Here is a 19,648-nt window from a genome sequence, read left to right as displayed (position 1 = left end):
GCACAGTTTTTCCATGGAGAACCGGAGAGATGCGGTCTCGAATTCCGAACTAGGTAGATGTTTTCTCCTCGCTTGAATTTTCACAGTTTTAGTACATTTGCGGGTGACTCCGAAAAGGTTCACCAATAGTTATCAGTGTCTATATCCGTGAATAACTTTATATTTTTATTGAATAATTTGGCAGGCGCCACCATGCAATCCTCCTCAATATATAACAAAGCATTCGCATTAGCTGGGAGTAGCTGCCATGACGGTATTCATCTTAACGTAACAGCAATTCGAAATTCTTCGTATGCTGTTAATTATAATGGTAACACAATTGTCATACTAATGTAATATCTATTAAGAAGCTGCACGTAGTAATGATATTCTCGACATGCAGTGCAATCGATTGGTAGGTATAATAATATATTTATTGCTATCACCAGCGTAGAGATTACACATAAGACGAAAGTAAAGTTATATTCAAGCACGCAAGCATTCTATGATAGAAAATGCGTAGATATACTTTATTTCATCTTCAAGTTTCCGTGTATTAATTTTAACTGTTATTGTTTAATTACAATTTGTATATTGTTCAATGATTTACAATTTACATTTTAATTGCGTTTTATAGTAATATTTTGAACTTCTAGTTAGTGTTTCTCAATAAGTATTTCATTTTCATGGCGACATTCCTGCTTATGACATGAGGATAAATAGAAAAATCAAGGTTATGCGGTTGCGTAAAGCACCGCTAGATTGGAACACGAGACTCAAGGTAAATTAGGTGGGCAAAAACTTGACCAAATAGATCAATTCAACAACTTGTAGAGCACATTAGCGGAAAACGTTTAGAGTAGTATGGGCATCATTGTCACGCGTATGTATATATGAATGCGAAGTTCTACTTTCTACTCTGCTATAATGCGTTCAACGAAAATGCAGTTTCAACCAAGTACAGTAAGGACATCAGGAAGAGAATTGCGTTAGCAAAGGAGGTGTTCGTGAACAGGAAGGAGCTCATGAGAGGATCCTTATGTAAGAGTTTAAAGAAAAAGTTTGTGAAGAGTCTGATCTGGAGTGTAGCGCTTTACAGTGCGGAAATATGGACACACAGGTAAAAGGACGAGAGAAAAATGGAGGCGTTCGACATGCGGATTTGGAGAAGAATGGAGAAAGTGAAATGGACGGAGAGAAGGAGGAAAGACGAAGTGCTGGATATGGAGGGTGAGGAGAGGAAGTTTCTAGGTGAGATACGGAGGAGACAGAAGGTATGAATGGAGCGAGTATTTAGCGGGGAGAGGATGTTGAAAATAGTGTTACGGCCATTTTACACGGGGCATGGAGTTGCACGAATGCATGAACGAAATTAGAACAGGGGCTATTTTGCCATCTCACGTCCACGTATTCTTGCATGTGTTCTAGCAATTCACCGCTTCACACGACCCAACTTTATCTGCGCCTTCGTACACACGACAGATTGTGCTAGTACGTGCCTCGTGTAAAACGGCCTCTAGAGGGGAGAATGCAATGCAAACGAGGGAGAGGAATGAAGAGAATAGGGTTTTTGGATAGAAAAAAGGCCTTATTGTGAATTTATGAGGGAAATTTATGAAGGGAGGGGATTCTTCCAGGAGAATTCTAAAATGTTCCATAGTAGAATCGTTAGAATACCAAATTTAATAATAATTTCTACCAAATTTTCATAGTTTTCCTATGGTGACCTGTTGCTTGGGATGTGTTTTACCAACGTTTCGGTTTATTTGTAAACCATCCTCAGGGCCTATTTTTGCATAGGGTAGATTAAAAAAGTCAAGATTTATGCTTGTTGAATTAAAATATTTATTTCAACAGATCGGAGGTAGGCAACAACTTGGTGAACGAAGACATTTCTCTGGTGCCAATACTGGTACTATTCTTATACTTCGTTCTTAAGCATGTGCACAAGGCGGTTGTAGAGGAGTCTCCTCACATCAATCGCGAGCAAGTAGTCCAGATGGTTGAACTTTGGGTCGGGAACAAGGATCATCCTCTTCAAGTTGGGCAGTTTATCCGCCAGCTTCCTAACATCCTTCATGAATAGATGAAGAATAAAAAAGGTTATCAATTTAAAAAATCCTGTTTCCTCGTGTGATGATGGAGATAAAATGGAACGATCGAGTAAGTAATGAAAAAGTGTTCAGAAGAACTTTCGATTAGTGAAGGTGTACATTTAGACTGAGTTATCACTAATCTTCTGTTGCAGTGAAAATATGGATCAGTGAATATTTATGGGATAAATTTTTAGAAATAAAGATTTAGGTCTGCGAAAATCTTCATTCAATTCCTTCATAAGGTTGTGGGAGAGATTTTATTTGTACACAGTTTTCAGAAAAGCGAAGTCTTCTGAAAACCTTGAGGAGAAGACGGGACAGTTTTCCACATTTTAAGGCATGGTTGCCTGAGGAAAATAATCATAGAAGAGAAGAAAGGTAAGGGACGGCCCCGAATGAGTTACTTAGGAAAGGTTATCAGGGATGTAAAAGAGAAGAAATACGTCCAAATGATAAGTCAAACGGGTAGGAGAGACCAATTTCACAATTTTTGACTTACGATGAATATCACAATATACTACATTGATGAGATATATGATGATATAATGTTATGGTAATAAATAAATGTACGACTTCATTAGCATAAAAATTCTGAGGGAAAGGTATATTATCAAATCAATCAGCCAGCTTAGTCAAACTTTTTGATTAGGTATATTTTTTAAATTATATGACGGACGAGATTTCGAGACGGAATAGCAAATTTTGTAATTATATGGGTTATTTTAATTCTGTCGAAGAAAAGGCGCATGAGGTTAGCATAAAGTCGCTAACAAAAAATTTGTCATGGACAGAGAATCGATCCATGGACCTTTGGCTATCCGAGCCAATGAACAGGCCTTCTCGCTCTCCAGGCTACTTGATTTTTCGTCATCATCTCGGTCTGCGAAACTGCCATTTTAATTAAGGAAACTCTTTGGCGTAGATTTCTACGCAGCGGCCTGTAGTTTGATGCACGATCCGAAGGGATTCTTTTCCTATGGAAATAAACCTGTAATCCATAGTGATGTAGCTATTTTTTCCTTTTCAGTCAAATTCTGTAATTGTAAAATTGGCCAAAGGTTAGAGTGAAGTCGGATTTATAGCTCGATTCACCATTTACCATAACGTTCGCGAGCCAGTCGTTGCTGGAATAGTGGAGGTTGACCGGTGCGGTGACCAAGCCAAGGTCATACTTAGGAGGCTTCGCTGACCCGTACCTCTTCAGGTTACCGGCCAAGCCGTAGTCAAACAGGCGGAAGTCACCTGTGGAGCAAAATGGTAAACACAGAATAGATTTAGTTATCACAGGAATACTGATGAGAATAATTACAGCGAGAATAAATTTCATTCACCAATGGATTAGAATTGACCGCTAAGAAACTGGAAATATTATTTGCCTAAGTATACATATTAAATATGATGCAGTGATACAAGGTCAATCCAAGCTTGTTACTAGAATACATGGCTGTGCATCTCTGCTGATTTATGCATGATTGGTGCTCATATATGGTTTTCTCCGTCTTTTTGCATATGCTTAACCTTATTTTTCTTGATACAAACTGTACAATATTCAACTTTTGACATGTTGCAGTATTAATAAATTGCAGTAATAATAAATTTACTGTCTGTAAAAAAAAGCCAGATACCCGAGTTTGAGGAGCTCTAGCGTCTAAACCAGGGGTTCCCAAACTTTTTTGTACAACGCCCCCCCCCCCCCGCTACACATATCAGCTCTCCATTTTGAAATACCCTATTTCCACGGTGCCGTACATACCTACTCCTACTTGTACTCGTACAAGTATGTGCCGACTTGATACGGTGAGTCGGTAGATTTTTTTGTTCACTGTTGAATGCGGTAACGCAGAATGGAAAGATTCAATAATTGTACGTATGATGAAAATTAAAACAAGTACTACATGAAAAACGAATATAATTACCTGTAACCTTCTTTGATAAAGCTTACAACTTTATTGAAACTTTACAAAAACAATTATGAAAACTTAGAAAGACTTTATTTCAAAGATCTGAGGAAATTATTTTTGTATTTTTTTTTTTCATTTGGGTGTCACGCCCCCCCTGGAAATTTTCCACGCCACCCCAGGGGGGCGCGCCCCCAAGTTTGGGAACCCCTGGCCTAAACGAAGCAATCAATTGCAATGCAACAAGAATCATACGAAAGAGAATTTATTTCTACGTTGTATCGTGTACTTTAAAAAATCTTCGCCTCAGTAGTTTTTCCTGTACTTCAATTTTTCTCAAAAAAGTACATTTGCTTCGTTTAGACGCTGGAGCTCCTCAAACTCGGGTATCTTCCTTTTTTTACAGACAGTAATAGTTTTTTGAAAAATAAACGTAGACTGAAGAGACTTTGTTAGTCTCTTAGAAAATTTATTTCGTTATTTTTAATTCTCAAGAAAACCATTTTTTATAAATATCTCTTTTTACATTGTTAAATTAATTTTCTTTTTTATTTTAAATGTAAAAATCTTGAGATCTATCAATTAATTAAATATAGAACCACAATTTGCAGTGCAATTGAATTTTAGTATTGAAGTGTTTTGATAATTAAAGCAGAAATTTCAGTGAGACAAACGAACTCGTTCCTTTTAATGACCGCAACACCGCCATCAGATTTTGGTGGCCATTGTTTTAAATTAATCTTCATATTATTTAATTTAATATTCTGAATCAAAATCGAGATACAGATCCAATCATAGTGAAAATGTTACAACATTGCATTATCATCTGGTTCTGATTTGTCCTGAAAATGTCAGCCTGATAGGTAATCGGAAAGAAGGTTCAAATTCAGTTGCAATATTTGACCCGGACGACAAACAACAAAGCGAGTTTAGAAATATGTCATAGGAAAACGAGAAGTCCTTTGAGGACTTTTACAATATCTCCACACTATTTTCACGGTCACACTTCATTCGCATTCTAGCCCTGCGGTCTGTCCTACTCAAGCGTAGTAGAAGGTCAGGCTAGAAAGGAGACTGTGAAGAATTATCGTCGCTTAATAAACATGATTGTGACGTCACTGCCTGGCGACTGGAAAGGAAAATAAGTAATGCGATCATGTTTTCCTCTATTTCATTCCCGTTGTTTGTTGTCTGAGGACGACAGTTTCGCTGGAAATCTCGCCTAGATGTTCAGGTCAGAAGTGGAGTTTGACGCAGAGGGATCGAGGCACATGTCCTGCATTTATGTATGGCCGTCTTCATCAAATACTTCTTCGTAAGATACTGTCTGGTTGGCTGGCGAAAATCTCGTCATCCCGAAACAAGTAGTACGGTGGTACCTTGGAAAAGATTATTCGTTTCAATCATGCATCGCAAAAGCTTACGCAAGAAAATAACGTAAATTATAGCCGACACAAATCTTCGTTTTTCTCCTCGTATACCGCGATTTTTCACGTAAACTTTCCATCTTGGCCTTTTGTCCGGAACTATATCCTCATGAGAAAGGATACCTTGGCGAATAGTCTACCTTATGAACGTACCTATTGCTTGCTTGGCCAACTTTCTATCAGTGATGAGCTAATTTAGGCTGAGTATCTGAGTGACATTTATACTGAGTATCTGAGTTATCACTAATCTTCTACCGCAGTGCAGATAAGGATCAGTAAATAGTTATTGGATAAATTTTTAGAAATAAACATTTAGGTCTACGAAAATTTAATCTTCATAAGGTTGTGGGAGAGATTTTATTTGTAAACAATTTTTAGATGGTACTTGCCTGTTAGGACTCCTTGGGCGTAGTGAATAAAAGTTTTGGTCGAAGTACCCGCCGGTAGGTGGCCCAGAATCACTGGAAGCGTTGTCTGTGGAAGGAAAGTGGTGTGGTATTTATGCTGTTATTCATTTTCATTGTTTGGTAGGCGAGACCTGTATCATACTTTTACCGTTCTTTCCCTTAGGGATCACCCCGAAAGTACTTGGCCCGCTTCCTGATCGACCGGACATTCTAAAATATTGTGTAGGTCATTCGTTTAAGGGGCGTCAAGATAAAATATAAGCTCATATTTCACTGATCAGTGGACTCGACCCTTCCCGTGATGTCACTGTTAGTTGCATTTTTTGGAAGAGAAAAATTGTAGATAAAGGAATACATGAAATCGTGCGTATAAATGCGAATAATATGATTCTACAAATATTTTATTCGCGATAAACGGGGTTATCCCTACCAACCAACAATTGGGTAGATTTTGAGCTGGTGTCCCATGGCAACAGTATGTATTCTTGTCGCGGGAATGATGTTTACTCTTATTAGTCCAGGAAATGAAGCTCATAAAAGTGAAAAACTTTGCAATTTTTTCAAACTGAATCGATTTGCACCAAAATTTGGGATTAGTCTAATTATACCCCCTACTTCAAAATCTATATTATGCCGAAGGGCGCTTTTTATTTTTTAGGGGTGAAAACTACCCCTAAAACCTGGAACTTAAAAAAATATTTTTTAAAGCTAAATACGTGTAAAATTTAGTTTAAATAATTTTTTTTACGAATTGAAAATAATTTTAAGGTGTTTCAACCTATAATAATCAACCCTTATAGGGGGTTAATGTAAAAAATAATTTTCAAACTGAATCGATTTGCATAAAAATTTGGGATTATACTAATCATACCTCCTTTAAAAACTTTTTTCAAACCGAATCGATTTGCATAAATATTTGGAATTAAACTAATCATACCCCCTTTTTCAAAATCTATATTATGTTGAAGGGCGCATTTTATTTTTTAGGGGTGAAAACTACCCCTAAAAGTTGAAACTTAAAAAATTATTTTTTAAAGCTAAATATGGGTAAAATTTAGTTTAAATTATTTGTATAATTATTTTTTTTGTTTTGAAAATAATTTTAAGGCGTTTCAACCCATAATTATCAACCCTTATTGGGGGTTAATGTAAAAAAAATTATTTACCCTAAAAATAAAAATTATTTATCACATTGTATCTTCTTATACACTTTCTTGCTCCTTTTATTATGTATTCACTTTTTTCTCTCATGATATTAATCACAGCACAGAAAAGATATAACAATAGGATAAACAGAACAAAATTCGTCATGGTAACATAAACAAATAAATGTACATTTATGTAGACATTACATGAAACACAATCAAACGGAGACTGTATGGCTTCCAGTCTTCCCACCACATGCATGCTCACAGATCACTGTGAGCGAGAGCACACATACTCACATATGCTTATGTGTATATACATCTTATGGGTATGTGGGTTTATTTTGTAGCAAATTTGAGTCTATCGTTAGCTTCTCACGTAAAGTACACAATGTATATGCTAATAATGAGGAATATTATGCTCTGAATTGTGGATTTCGAATTTTTTGAAAATAAATTTGATTAGTATTTCAAACATAGCTCCTTTATTTTTTATGATAGAAAGTTCATTTAAATTGTATTTTGTAGGGTTTTTACTGACTACAAGGTCATGCGAATTATATTTTTTTCGAGTCATTAATTTTGAAAGGGGAGGGATTTAAGGGTTTAAATAAGGTGGAGCTCCCTTGGTAATAGAGGTTTTAATTATCAATATCTCACCAAATATTTATTGTATAGAAAATAAAAACACACCAAAATATTTGAAAATAAAGAAGCTACAATTTATTACTCATGCATTTTTTTCATATCTCCAGTTTTTTTGGAGTTATTTTGAAAAAAAGAGCATTTTTAACGAAATTGTAGAAAATGACTATTCACTTTTTCCTCCATTTTTTTCAAAATTTAGAGTTGTAAATTAAAAAAACTTCTAGGATCAATTAAAAATACTTAAATAAAGAGAAATACTGAAGGGTATTGATCAATTTTGTCTAGTGTGGTAATAAGGAGTTGTTTTCACTGATTTTTTCGTACAAAAAAGTAGGGACTGATCTTATTTTTAATCATAACTCGCTCAAATTTCATGATAAAAAATATTTTTTCTCATTATAAGAAAGTTTTTTAAAAACACTTTTAAACAGATTACATAATTTTTCCTCGAAAATTACATTTTTCCCGCTATTTGGTATTGAATCTTTCAAATTTAGCGTATCACAAACAATAGATAACCATCAACAAGTTGTAGCTCGGTCCGAATTGGTCATAAAGGAAATATAAAATAAGATTTTTATTTAATTTTTTACAAGCTACAGTTTTGTCATTCACAATTCCCTAATAAAATTAATACTTTTCAAGTTATTTGCCTATAATCGATTAAAATCGTTGATTTTTTCGTCAAAAAACTGTTACTTTCAATCACAAATAACTCGAAAAATATTAATTTTACGCAAAAAATGGATAGATTATTTTATTCTTAGAATCTAATTTTCTATCGATTCCTGTGGTCAAAATATAATTAAAAATTTCCACCCCCGAGATGGGGTGGAAACCACCCCCAGGGTAAAAGCGCCCGTCGGCATGATATAGATTTTGATTCTTGGTATATTCCCTACTTATTGTGAAAATTTCAAGAAAATCGATTCAGTTTGAAAAAATTGCAAGCCAAAATGCTTCATTTCCTGGACTATATTCCCCGTAAGGCCATTCTAATCAAATTAATTCAGACTACTATGGAAAGTGCGGCCTCACCGTAAGAGATATTGGCAAAACAATATTTATTCAGGCCAACATGGGTGGTCCAATAATTTTCCGAACAAATTTGAAGTAAAAAATTACCTATTCCTCTACAATTTCGCGAATTTGTGTACAATTAGTGATACTGCGTTAGTATATGAAGAAAATTTATTACTTGTAGAACTTTTTATAATGGATATTATATCTATTGGGACGGCTATAGATCATTTTGACTTATGGCTGGTCCTCCCCCATTTCCTCTTATTGAGGCCCGATTTCTTTCCATTTCCCTCAGCACACCCAGGGGATTTACTAGGTAACGGATAAAATAACACATCAGGATACACGAAGAATGATATGCTAGCCTTTTTATTCCATTTCAGAGTTATTCTACGATAATGAGGATTATGCTGCTTTTCGGGTTACTTGAATCGCAATATATATTGCACATCTTGGGGTCGACTAAAATTTCATTTGTCTAAGGAATTTTATTGAAAGAAAATTATTTGATGAGGATCAAATGGACCGACCGAGTAAGTAATGGGGAGTCGGAGAGAAGCGTCATGGAAACCTTGAAATGTAGAGGGAATAACCTAAAAGGCCACGTCTTTAGACATGAACGTCTGATGAAGACAATCTTCGAGAGACAAGTAGATGGCATGAACGGCAAAAAGGACTTATAATAAAACATATGGAACAGTTAGAGGAGGATATGAAAAAGGAAATACGTAGATAAGAAAAGATTATCTGAGAGGAGAATTGAGTGGAGAGCTACGTAAAACTAATCTTACGATAAAAAAAAAACCATCCCGAAGTTCGCTCTGAGAAAATGGCTTGGTAGTGTAACTGGTTAACACACCTGACCGGCAATCGGAAGATCCGGGTTCGAATCCCGGCTAAGTCAAATATTTTTTCATGGCGAACTTCATCCTTTGGTGTATTCAACTTTGCACCCGTGCGCATGACTGCGCACGAAGTCACGTGTTCCTGCAGTGCTTTGAAAATCTTAGGATTGTTGACCAGCGATGGTGATGAGCAAGTTATTAGCCCTCCTGTATTACACTCTTCATTACGAAAATATGCCAAATAATTAAACGCATTGATGACAGAACTGTGCATGAAGCTAGAAAACTTGATGGGTCAAAATGACGCATTCCCTTGCATTATAGGTGGTGACAAATTTCCGCGAACTGCTAGTGTTAAGAAACTCTTTGAATAATAGGAGGTGGTGATATGAGTTGGAAAGTTGTACTCATTGTGAAAGCACTCCGCAATCATTTTTAATTACTTGAAGACGTTTGAGATAATCGGCGTTAGATAACTGTCGATTAAGGTGGTTCGATGTGCGATGACGCGATTGTCGACTATGTTTGTTCTCAGCCGGATGACGCATTTCTTTCCATTGAGTAGCATTCACTTGGGAGGCAATCATTGAGTCTCCGAGCATTTTTAGTTGATATGTCTTGCACGGAAAAGCATGTAGCTTTTCGATCAGCTCAGAAATATTAATTCTGGGGGTGTATTTTCTCCTGGAAGGTCTTAGGTTAAACAGGTTGTGTACGTGTTAAGAATTCACGTCATTTTTTTCCAGATGGATAACGAAGATTCTCGTTAATTAGGTGCGTCATCTTACACAATTCTAAAGCAAAATATACGTATTTGGCAGCGCGTTTACAGTTTCTGTACGCTTTTTTTTATTGATCAACGTATTGTAATGTTTGATTAGGTAATGTTATACTTTAAACATAATCTTTTTAACCATATTTAAATCAAAAGTAGTTCGCCCAAACTGGAACATATTTTCAATCTCAATACGTCTACTCGGTGACGTCGTTCCTCTATATTTAAATACACCAGTACACTAAGTGTTAAGATACGAATATCTGAAAGATAATGTCGTTAGTGAGGAGGTGGTTGCAAATATTTGGGACAGAATTGAAGAACGGAACGCTGCCAAAGAGCGTAATGAAAAGGCTAGTGATGAGTTTTATATGGAGCGTTGGGCTTTTCGGCGCGGAAACGTGGGCACTGTGTGAAAATGACGAGAAAAGGATTCAGGCGTTTGTCATGTCGTGTATACGTGATCGATATGTCAACATCGGCGTTTGCTGCAGTATCAGTGGAAAAAGTACCCGGATATAATTTCTCAAAACACATTGTTGCAAAGTAAACACTGCAGTGAATTGGAATGAACCTATAATTATTGCGTTGAAAATGTTATCGTTGGTAAAAAGTATTTGCTAGAATATGACACGTCATCCTTTTATCCATCCAAAAAGACATTCCGAACTAAAATTGTGAAAGTGCGAGGTAACCGAAGGAAAGGAACTGTCCCCCTTTCCCAAAAGGGTGGTATTCATGCGGCTGAGGCTTAGTCTATCACAGGGGTCTCCAATTTACTAGGCCACGAGGGCCACATTCCAAGATCCGAATCGCCCCGCGGGCCGGATAGCAACTTTGCCAATGACTGAAGTATTCGATTCCAACGTCTACTGAAGTATCTGGGGGCGACTATTTCTTATTTACGAACAGTTGAAGGCGACTTTGACCTGCAGCGCAGCACTGCAATGCTCCAGGCGACGTCTCACAGAGTCAAACGAACGAGAATCGCGCGCTACTTGAACCGATTGCGCGGGCTGGATGAAAGCCCTCCGCGGGCCGTATTTTGGAGACCCCTGGTCTAGCACAATGCATCTTTTCCTCACCGTATAATTTTTCAACCTACTATGGCAGTTTTCAAACTCGAATATACCCAATTAGCGATATAAAATCAGAATGTCGAACCTTCTTTGAATAAAAAACTGCAAAAACACGTGGTATATCGCAGTGAATTACCAAAAACACTTCCTGTGAGAGCACATGGCTGAAACCGGACGAATGTACATGTGGCGTCAGAACAAAAATGACGGACTAAGCGGGCAAGAAGAGGACGCAGAGCCAGTAGGGGAGAGGTTGGAAGATGCCGGGGACTCATCTGGGATGAGCTCTACCCTAGCTTATCCAAATCAAACCTTCGACTGAAATTACAAAGTGAATCGCTTTACGAGCTAAAAGAGGAGTGTTACGGTTTAAATTAATTCTATTATTACGCATTTCACATCTAACTGAAGTTGGGGTTTTCAATGCTGGGATGTCAGACTTTGGTTAATGTGCTGCCAATTTGAATGCTCTGGTTCATACTCTGAGCTGTGGATTGATAAGTTTGTTGTCAATTCTCACCCTGTTGAGCTGTGCAGAGTTGTGTCCTGCTAACAGGAAGAGGATGTTGGTGCAGAGGTCCTGCGCTATTGCATCGTCCTTGCAACCCACTTTGCCCAGGAACGGCAAAAGATCCGAGCTCGGAAGGAATTCAGCCAGGCCCAGCATATTGGCTATCCACTGCAAATGAGGGAAAGAAAGGAAGTTAATAGTCGCTCGGGTGATAATTTTCATTTTAGGGATACGAGGTTTGTTAAAAAAAATAACGGGAATTTTTTATTTGCGCTGTTTTGTAGAGTCCGGCTCTCAATGTTTTTTCATTTTGTTGTTATAATCTCCCTGTTAGGGTGTGATAAATTTTTCAACTGTATCCATGCTTAACTTTGTCTGTGGTAGCCGCAAAGGCTAGGCCTTTTTTATGAACCCGGCTATTTTCGTTTATCAAAAGAAATGTATCAAAGAATGACTGCTAAGCAAAGAATGATGAGCAAATTAAGTGACCGAAATCGGTCGTGAATATAACCTTTTTGGTAGAGCGTGGAGCTGCTATCCAAAAAGGTTCGTTCTTCAAAACCCCCTAGAAGCTCCCGAAAAAATTCTCAGGATACGAGGCGGCTCAAGAAAAGCAATTCCGCTAATCAGGAAATATTATAGTTGGAAAATACATTAGTACAATGAATTTCTTCATGCTTCTACTTGCTAAGAAAAAATATCAAACAAAAATCCTCGTGGTGCAAGAGTCGTAGGTTCCCTGGATGCGTGAATTGCATGCAATAGGTAACTATCTCCAGGGGTGGTCTTGCCAGGTCGGCTGGTCGGCAGTCGCCGAAGGACCCCCCAACGATCGTGTCTATCGAGAAGCGTATATGAAAGGTGTGATAAAAAGGGCTCAGATTACTTGAACCTAAGCTTATTTCAAATATAAAACTCAACTTCTTTATTAGGTGCTTTATTTAAAACAAACTCAGAGTATATTATTCAATATACTCTGAGTATATTATATAATATTATTTTTTTTTAATGAGATAAAGTTGTCGGAAGACAAACCTTTTTTGAAAGGGTTATTCGAAAAGTCAATTAGATTTTTTTATAATTCAGAGAAGTATAAGAAAGAATCACTAAATAGGTAATAGATCCATCATGCATACTTAAATTTCATAAACTGTGAAATTCTCGCTTTTCATAGTATTTCTTCTTAAAAAATATCAATTTTTAATAGATTCGTGACGTGACGTGAGATGGAAAAATAGCCACTGATCTAATTTCGTTCATGCATTAGCGCATTTCCACGATATTTTTTAAATTTTGCAGTTCTAACCTTCGCCACGTGGAATGCTCTCAAAAATATGGTTTGAATATTTATCGGAAACATCGTTGTTGAATACTATCACGGTCTGATGGTCGATCTAAAAGAATTGTACCAAAAAATGGACTGCAATACGTGTTTAAAATTCATTTTCTTGACTCACATCACATCTGAACTTTTTTCCACCAAACCTTGGTGCTGATAGTGATATTTTACGCATGGAAAATGGTACCGAGGAAAGTTCAGCGATATGATTACTGCTGGACACTTAAAAGGGACTTGCTAGATGCTAAATATGAAAGAAAATTCAAATTAGGTACCCATTTTTCACATTCTTTTAGATTTAAGATTTATTTAGTAAAATATCCTTCAATGCGTATTTAATCCGGATGTGCTACGGAAACTAAACTTGATAAAAAATAAACCTGTGGTCAGTCTCGGAATCAGCATGAAAAATACCTTTAGGATAATCGAACAGCATGTCTAGGACAGAAAGTTTTGCTTGGCAGTGAAATTTTGGCATCATAACACTCTTTATGATTAATACTAGTGTTTTTTGGACGGAAACTGTAGTTTAATAAATGGAATTGGCGCTCAAAATCACGATAGTAAATTTGTACTGAACAAAGAGTAGCATTCCACGAGAATGAGTAATGAATTTTTGTGCATGTTAACAGGTGCATTAAAATAATTCAGGTAACAACCTCCTTGGACAATTCCTACATCCGCAGTTTTGACTACTTTTGGACCAATTTTCAACAAAATACCTCATCTCTCCGAATTCTGCTTGCTCTATGGCTTAAAAATGGCATCTAAAAGTAAGAGCACGAATATTACATGAGAGTATCCACAAGTCGGGCTCCAAATGTGATGTCACCCACCGCGCATTTAAATGGGTTTACAAAAGTCGCCACTCGCGCGCTGATGACCAATTGATCCAAGTTTCACGGGTATATAAGGTATAATTAAGGCTATTAATCGAAATTCTTACGGATGATAATGTGATCTACTAAATTCATTACTTTTCAATTCAATTACTTGCAATCACAAACATTATGCATCAAAAGTTTGAAAAAAAAAGTGGATCGCATTGTACTCGTCACCACGCCGCAGACATGTTTGAGAACCGATTAAAATGCGACCGAAGTGGCAACAGAAATCAGCCTCCGACGGGATGGAATATTGCCTACTCTAAGCAGCTACTTGAGTCCGCCAGCACATAGTGATGGACTGATTGGAGTAAGAGTCCGCCAGCACATAGTGACGGACTGATTGCGAGCAAGCAACGTGCGCAATTGAGATCTTTTGCGTGATCGTTTGATGAACAGTATCACTTCGACGAGCGATATAATCTTTTTGGCCAACTACAAGTGAAGTCGTTCATAGGCCACTCGTGACCGATATCAGTCGTCGTCATTCGTAATCTAAGCTGATTGTGATATTTCTATCATTCTTGACCGATCATGTTTCAGTTACATTGCTTGCGATAGATGTCGTCCGCGAAAGATATCGGTCGTAATTGACATCGGTGATGATTGGCATAGGTCACGACTAGCATGGAGAGCGATTGACATTATTAGTGAAAGACGATCGGTCATTTGTGATTGACTCTCTCAAGTGAATGGTGAACGGTGACTGGCATCACTGAAGCAACCACCTTGGCACATCTGTAATCTTTTCAGTGTGTGGCTACTTCACCATTTCACCAGATAAGTTGAGTTTGCCGACACTGTCAGAGGATTTTTTTCAATTCTTCATTGTTTAGCACATGGGTTTAGCATTAAGGATGTCCAACTGCGATTACAGTTAGCTTAGTAAATTCTTGATTCTTTTTTTTCTTATTCAGATTAAATTGAGAAAATTGCGTCTCTTATCGGGAAAAAACGGAATCAATTTAATGGCATGAAAAGGCGTCAAAAGGGATTTCTTCGAAAACATGTAATATGCCTTATGAAGTTGCACTTTTATGGTCGATAGCGATCACAGAATATTTTATAGTCTTCAGAGGAGTTTGTCTCCAGTATAAGATCATATGCACGGTGATGATTATCCATATTTGAGTGCCTCTGCCGAAGTTAGTATCTTGTTGCTGGTTGGTTATGTAAGTTGGTATAGGAGCCCACTTTCATGATGATCGGGTGGTGGCTTGTTACTAATACTACACGTAGATCAAAAGCATGCGAACGAGCCTATTTTTATGAATTAAGTGTTGTGTTTTTGTTGCTAGTATTTTATCATAGGCACTAGCGTAATTATCTCAAATTCTGAACCCAATACCGATGTTTCTAGTTGGTGATCTTAGTTTCTGAATCTGTTATCAATGAGCCAATTCACCAAATTCTAATTTTTGTCAATTGTGATAGGATGGGAAAATTAATAGAATCCTATTTTTCGGTTTATCTATACGTTTTCCACTTCTCCAGCTATAAGCGGCGAAACATCGATACCTTAAAGCCACAATAAAATTGGTGACGTCATTGTCTCCTGGCGACCGTTTCTCCGTTACTGCTCGGCCTCTCGCACCCCTCTCAATTGGATCGTTATTATGAAGACACCATGGAGGTATAAAACCAATGATGTCATCAACTCGCGACAATTCCGTGCCAGCTATCGCAAATCTTCGCTTTTATGCAATGAGAAAATGCCTTGATGGAAAAAGACGTTCTTAAATCTTCTCTTATCTTTCTCTACCTACCCCATTACAACTTCTTTAAATAAATAGCTACATTCGCTCTGACGTGTGACGCCATTGCGTCGGAATGAGAGTGCGTTTAACCCATTATTCCCCAGACTGCATATAGGGCTTTTACCTTCGGTTTTTTCCTATTTTCCGGTTTATTTTGGCCTAATTAAGATTAATTTTCAGAAAAAAATATTATATTTATCATAATATATGATTTGCATAATGTTGCGTTTACGCAACGCTGGGAAAACTCCGGTAAATAAAAGCAAAAAAGGACTTTTCAAAATTTAGGTTGCATATTTTATTTTTCATCGTCTTTTATGATGTAATGTTCGATAATAATCAGCGTGGAATTAAACGTAGTAATTTTAGCAATATAACTTATATTTGATTTGCACACTCGAATTCTTCGCCAGGAATTATAAGTATGATTGCGGATGAAATGCATTATTCTCCCATGACGGGCAAGCTGGGGTATGCCATTTTTCCTAGGGTGTCCTGCATGTGGGTACCGATTTTTATGCTAAATGTCATCAGCAATTTTATTGGAAACGATTTATTGCCTCACAATCAGTAAAATTGTATGATCTCGGATCGAAATTCTAACAATTGAATTGATTGGCCCGTGACTTTGGCGTAAAATCACCACGTATTCACCGCTGCTCTATCAACCCCTTTTCGGAATAGAGTTTTTTTGCCGTTAATCTGGATACGGTAACATGCAACAAAATTATCGAGCAAATCTACCCCTCCCATTTCCTGATTGTAATCGTTGATGATATTTCGATTATTTTCGGAAATCTTCGTGCCTTTTTGTCCTTACTATGGGTTCCATATTCCCGTAATTTGAGGCAACAGCAATGACTTATTATGCCATCGCACTAAGAGAATATGTTTTGACCCGTCAAACGAATAATAGAAATCCCCGGTAGGTTTTTTTGTCAAATCTCTCAAAGACATGAGTGCGCAGTTTTCCGTTCGATTTTCTCTTACTTTTTCCGTTGAAAAATAACAATTATCACTTAAAAGTTGCTAACAGATTGTAACTGGTGAAGAAATTTTAAAAATACGCGGCATGATATTTTGTAGAATTACAAAAATTCAGCAAATTTAGAACATCCCTTTCTCCCAATGAACTTAGAGATCCTAGAAATATCAATTTCAAGTTCCGCCTCTCCATTTGGCAAAAATTGATAGAGATGAGACCAGACACCACAACTACCTACTCTAAATTTTCCCCACGAATGAACATTTTAGCTGCGTGCCACCTGGAATATGGAACCATTTGTTGGGAAAATTCCTAACTGAATGGAATTTTGGTATAATCTATTGAGAAATGGTCCGACTTTCAAAAATGTATTACTTTGTGTAGTTGAGAATTACTGAAGAGCTGTCGATATTTTTTCAATTCGTCAAACCGAATCCGCGTCATACATTGCCTCACGATGCGACATACATCTCCTCTTGGCTTGTCCAGTGCAACTTAGTGCGCGGTAATATATGATACCCCGACAACATTATGGTTATTTATTTGTTAGGTTATTTGAGTGGCTCAAAATTAATTCAATTAATTGGTGAGTGGCCTCCGTACTGAGTAATAAGTGTCTCCATTACTTTTTTCACGCAGAAATTCGAGACTACTACGGAGGTATATTCCATTTTTTCACATTAAGGTGAACCTGTTCGTTCCCTGCATCTTTTACCTGGGTATGCGCGTTTACTGGAATATTTGTCTTTAGATACTACTTGAGTAAACTGTGATTTTCCTTGCAGCACCTCCGGCATTCATCCATATTTGAAATACTGAGAAGATGTAATCCCCATTGTAGTTCCAAAAATTAGAAAATTTATTCATCGCCTCTCCTGTTAATTTATATTTTTCAATTACCTTCTTGACGCTTCTTCTTAAGTAAACGTCTGAGGCGTAGAAATAAGCTTGATTATGAGCCTTACATCACCTGAGTGATAGAAGAAAAATATAGGTAACTCAGGATTGCACGGAGAAAATTCCAAAGAGCGACTAGAGGAACGCTCCACCTTCCATTACAATCCTGATTCCACTAATACGTTTCTCACCCTCTCATTCTACCATCTCTGAAACTGAATGCATCTGAAGCTGACTTTAACGTCTACGAAGTAATGCTTCCACTCAACGACATGGGAATAACATAGCCCTGAATCGACTCCACGTGTGCGTGCAAGAGTTTGAAGAAGTGCCGGAGTGTTCGATTTAAAATTCGTACCGATGGCCATTTAGGAATTAAAAATGTCATACACCCTCTACTATGTAAACTCACAACCTGTGAGTCCCAAAAATGCAGCTAAACATGCCTCCAAAACACTACGTTGTCGATTAAAAGCCATGCTGACAAGTTTCGTTATGCTTTGAGAAAAGCCCTCTGGTCTACCAGAGAATTCCCATCGTTTCGTAAACGCAACATTATTTACAACGACCATATTTATACCAGTAACGACGAAAGTTTGTGACAAAAATAAACATGATAAATAAAGAAACTTAGAACTAAGATAAAACATTACCACTAGTAAGATTACTCAATAAATCTCGGTAAAAAAATCATTTACAATTTGTAGTACTTCAGCGCTTCGAAATAGGCAAATTTCGAAGTAAAATAAATACTATTATTTTAATGAAATTATTTACAAAACCAACTGAATAAGAACGAAAGGTACTTCAGAACTTCAGAAAACCTGAGAAAAAATTATTCTGACGCAAAGATTTGTTCTAATAATTACGATTCTATAATGTTGCGTTTACGCAACGCTGGGGATTAATGGGTTAACTCACGTTGGATTGGGAGAGTAATGGAGCGAGCAGTTTGATGGGGCTCTCCATTTTCCCGACAAATGCTACCGGGGCGAGGGCGTGCATGGCCCGGATCCTGGTGTTGTACTCTGGTCGACTGGCGCCCATCACGAAGAACATGGTGGTGCCCATTGAGAAGCCAACGTACGACAGCTTCGGCTGACCCGTCCGACGCCGGATGTAGTCGAACTCAGCCGGCAGATCGTAGTAGCCCATCTCGTTCCACCTGTTAGGAAATTGAAAGGAGTTTAAATCTCTGACAAGGGGAGTGTCCGAAAATTGAGTCTCAGAAATTAATTTAACTTTGTGGTGTTACAGTCAATAGCTGTTCTGGAATCATCCCCTATATGGGGCTATATGATCAATAGTTTAAACAAAGAAAGCATTTATATATTTACAGGTGCAATGCATTCCCATATAGGAGCCATACCACTATGTCATATGCATGTCCCATGATTGCATCTCACTTGCGATAGCTGTATTCATAATTTATGTCCACACTGTATTTTAAAGTCTGATATTCATCACTATTTCAACGATTGTCACAAAAATTTTTATTTTTATGCGTGGAAATTTTTTCTCTGCAAATGACTTCAATTGAATGATAATAAAGTTTATAACATGGCGACCGGACTGTGGAGAAATATTCACAAAGTGACCCCACTGATGAACTGAATAGTAGTGTACTTAAATGGTTAAATAAGGTTGAAACTTTAACAATGTCGAAAAATAAATCAAATCAATTTGAATTAATTACATTTGTTACAAGTACAGTGTTGGCTAAATGTTGATTGAGTATGAAATATTATCCCAAAATGTTTTATATTTGTTAATTGGGCCAAGGAATGATCAGATGGTTTATACTGAAGGAGAGATTCTCAAGCCGTCTTCCGAGTTAATTTCACGGAATGTATCACATTTAAATTTAAAGTTAAATAAATTGATTTTACCAAGCTATCTAGTTCATTAAGGCAGTTCTGTAATTGTTGGAGGTCAACTAGTGATTGAATGGTC

The 19,648-nt window shown here is 37.2% G+C and overlaps 1 protein-coding gene across 2 annotated transcripts in view; it reads right to left on the bottom strand.

Moving 5' to 3' along the window:
* Positions 1-1,800: 1,800 nt before the first annotated feature.
* The window catches only part of LOC124161979 (lipase 3-like), a 159,369-nt gene continuing 141,521 nt past the window's right edge, over positions 1,801-19,648 (bottom strand). For both annotated transcript variants that reach the window (XM_046538268.1, XM_046538269.1), the window contains exons 5-9: positions 18,617-18,860; positions 11,843-12,001; positions 5,790-5,874; positions 3,175-3,317; positions 1,801-2,053 (exon numbers count right to left, since the gene is read on the bottom strand). In XM_046538268.1, coding sequence (XP_046394224.1) covers positions 1,901-2,053; positions 3,175-3,317; positions 5,790-5,874; positions 11,843-12,001; positions 18,617-18,860 — 784 coding nt within the window. In that variant the 3' untranslated portion in view covers positions 1,801-1,900. The remainder of the gene's footprint in view (positions 2,054-3,174; positions 3,318-5,789; positions 5,875-11,842; positions 12,002-18,616; positions 18,861-19,648) is intronic.

Source organism: Ischnura elegans, chromosome 7, assembly GCF_921293095.1.
Source record: "Ischnura elegans chromosome 7, ioIscEleg1.1, whole genome shotgun sequence".
NCBI classification, from domain to species: Eukaryota; Metazoa; Arthropoda; class Insecta; order Odonata; family Coenagrionidae; genus Ischnura; species Ischnura elegans.
This window is presented reverse-complemented; position numbering and strand designations above follow the sequence as displayed.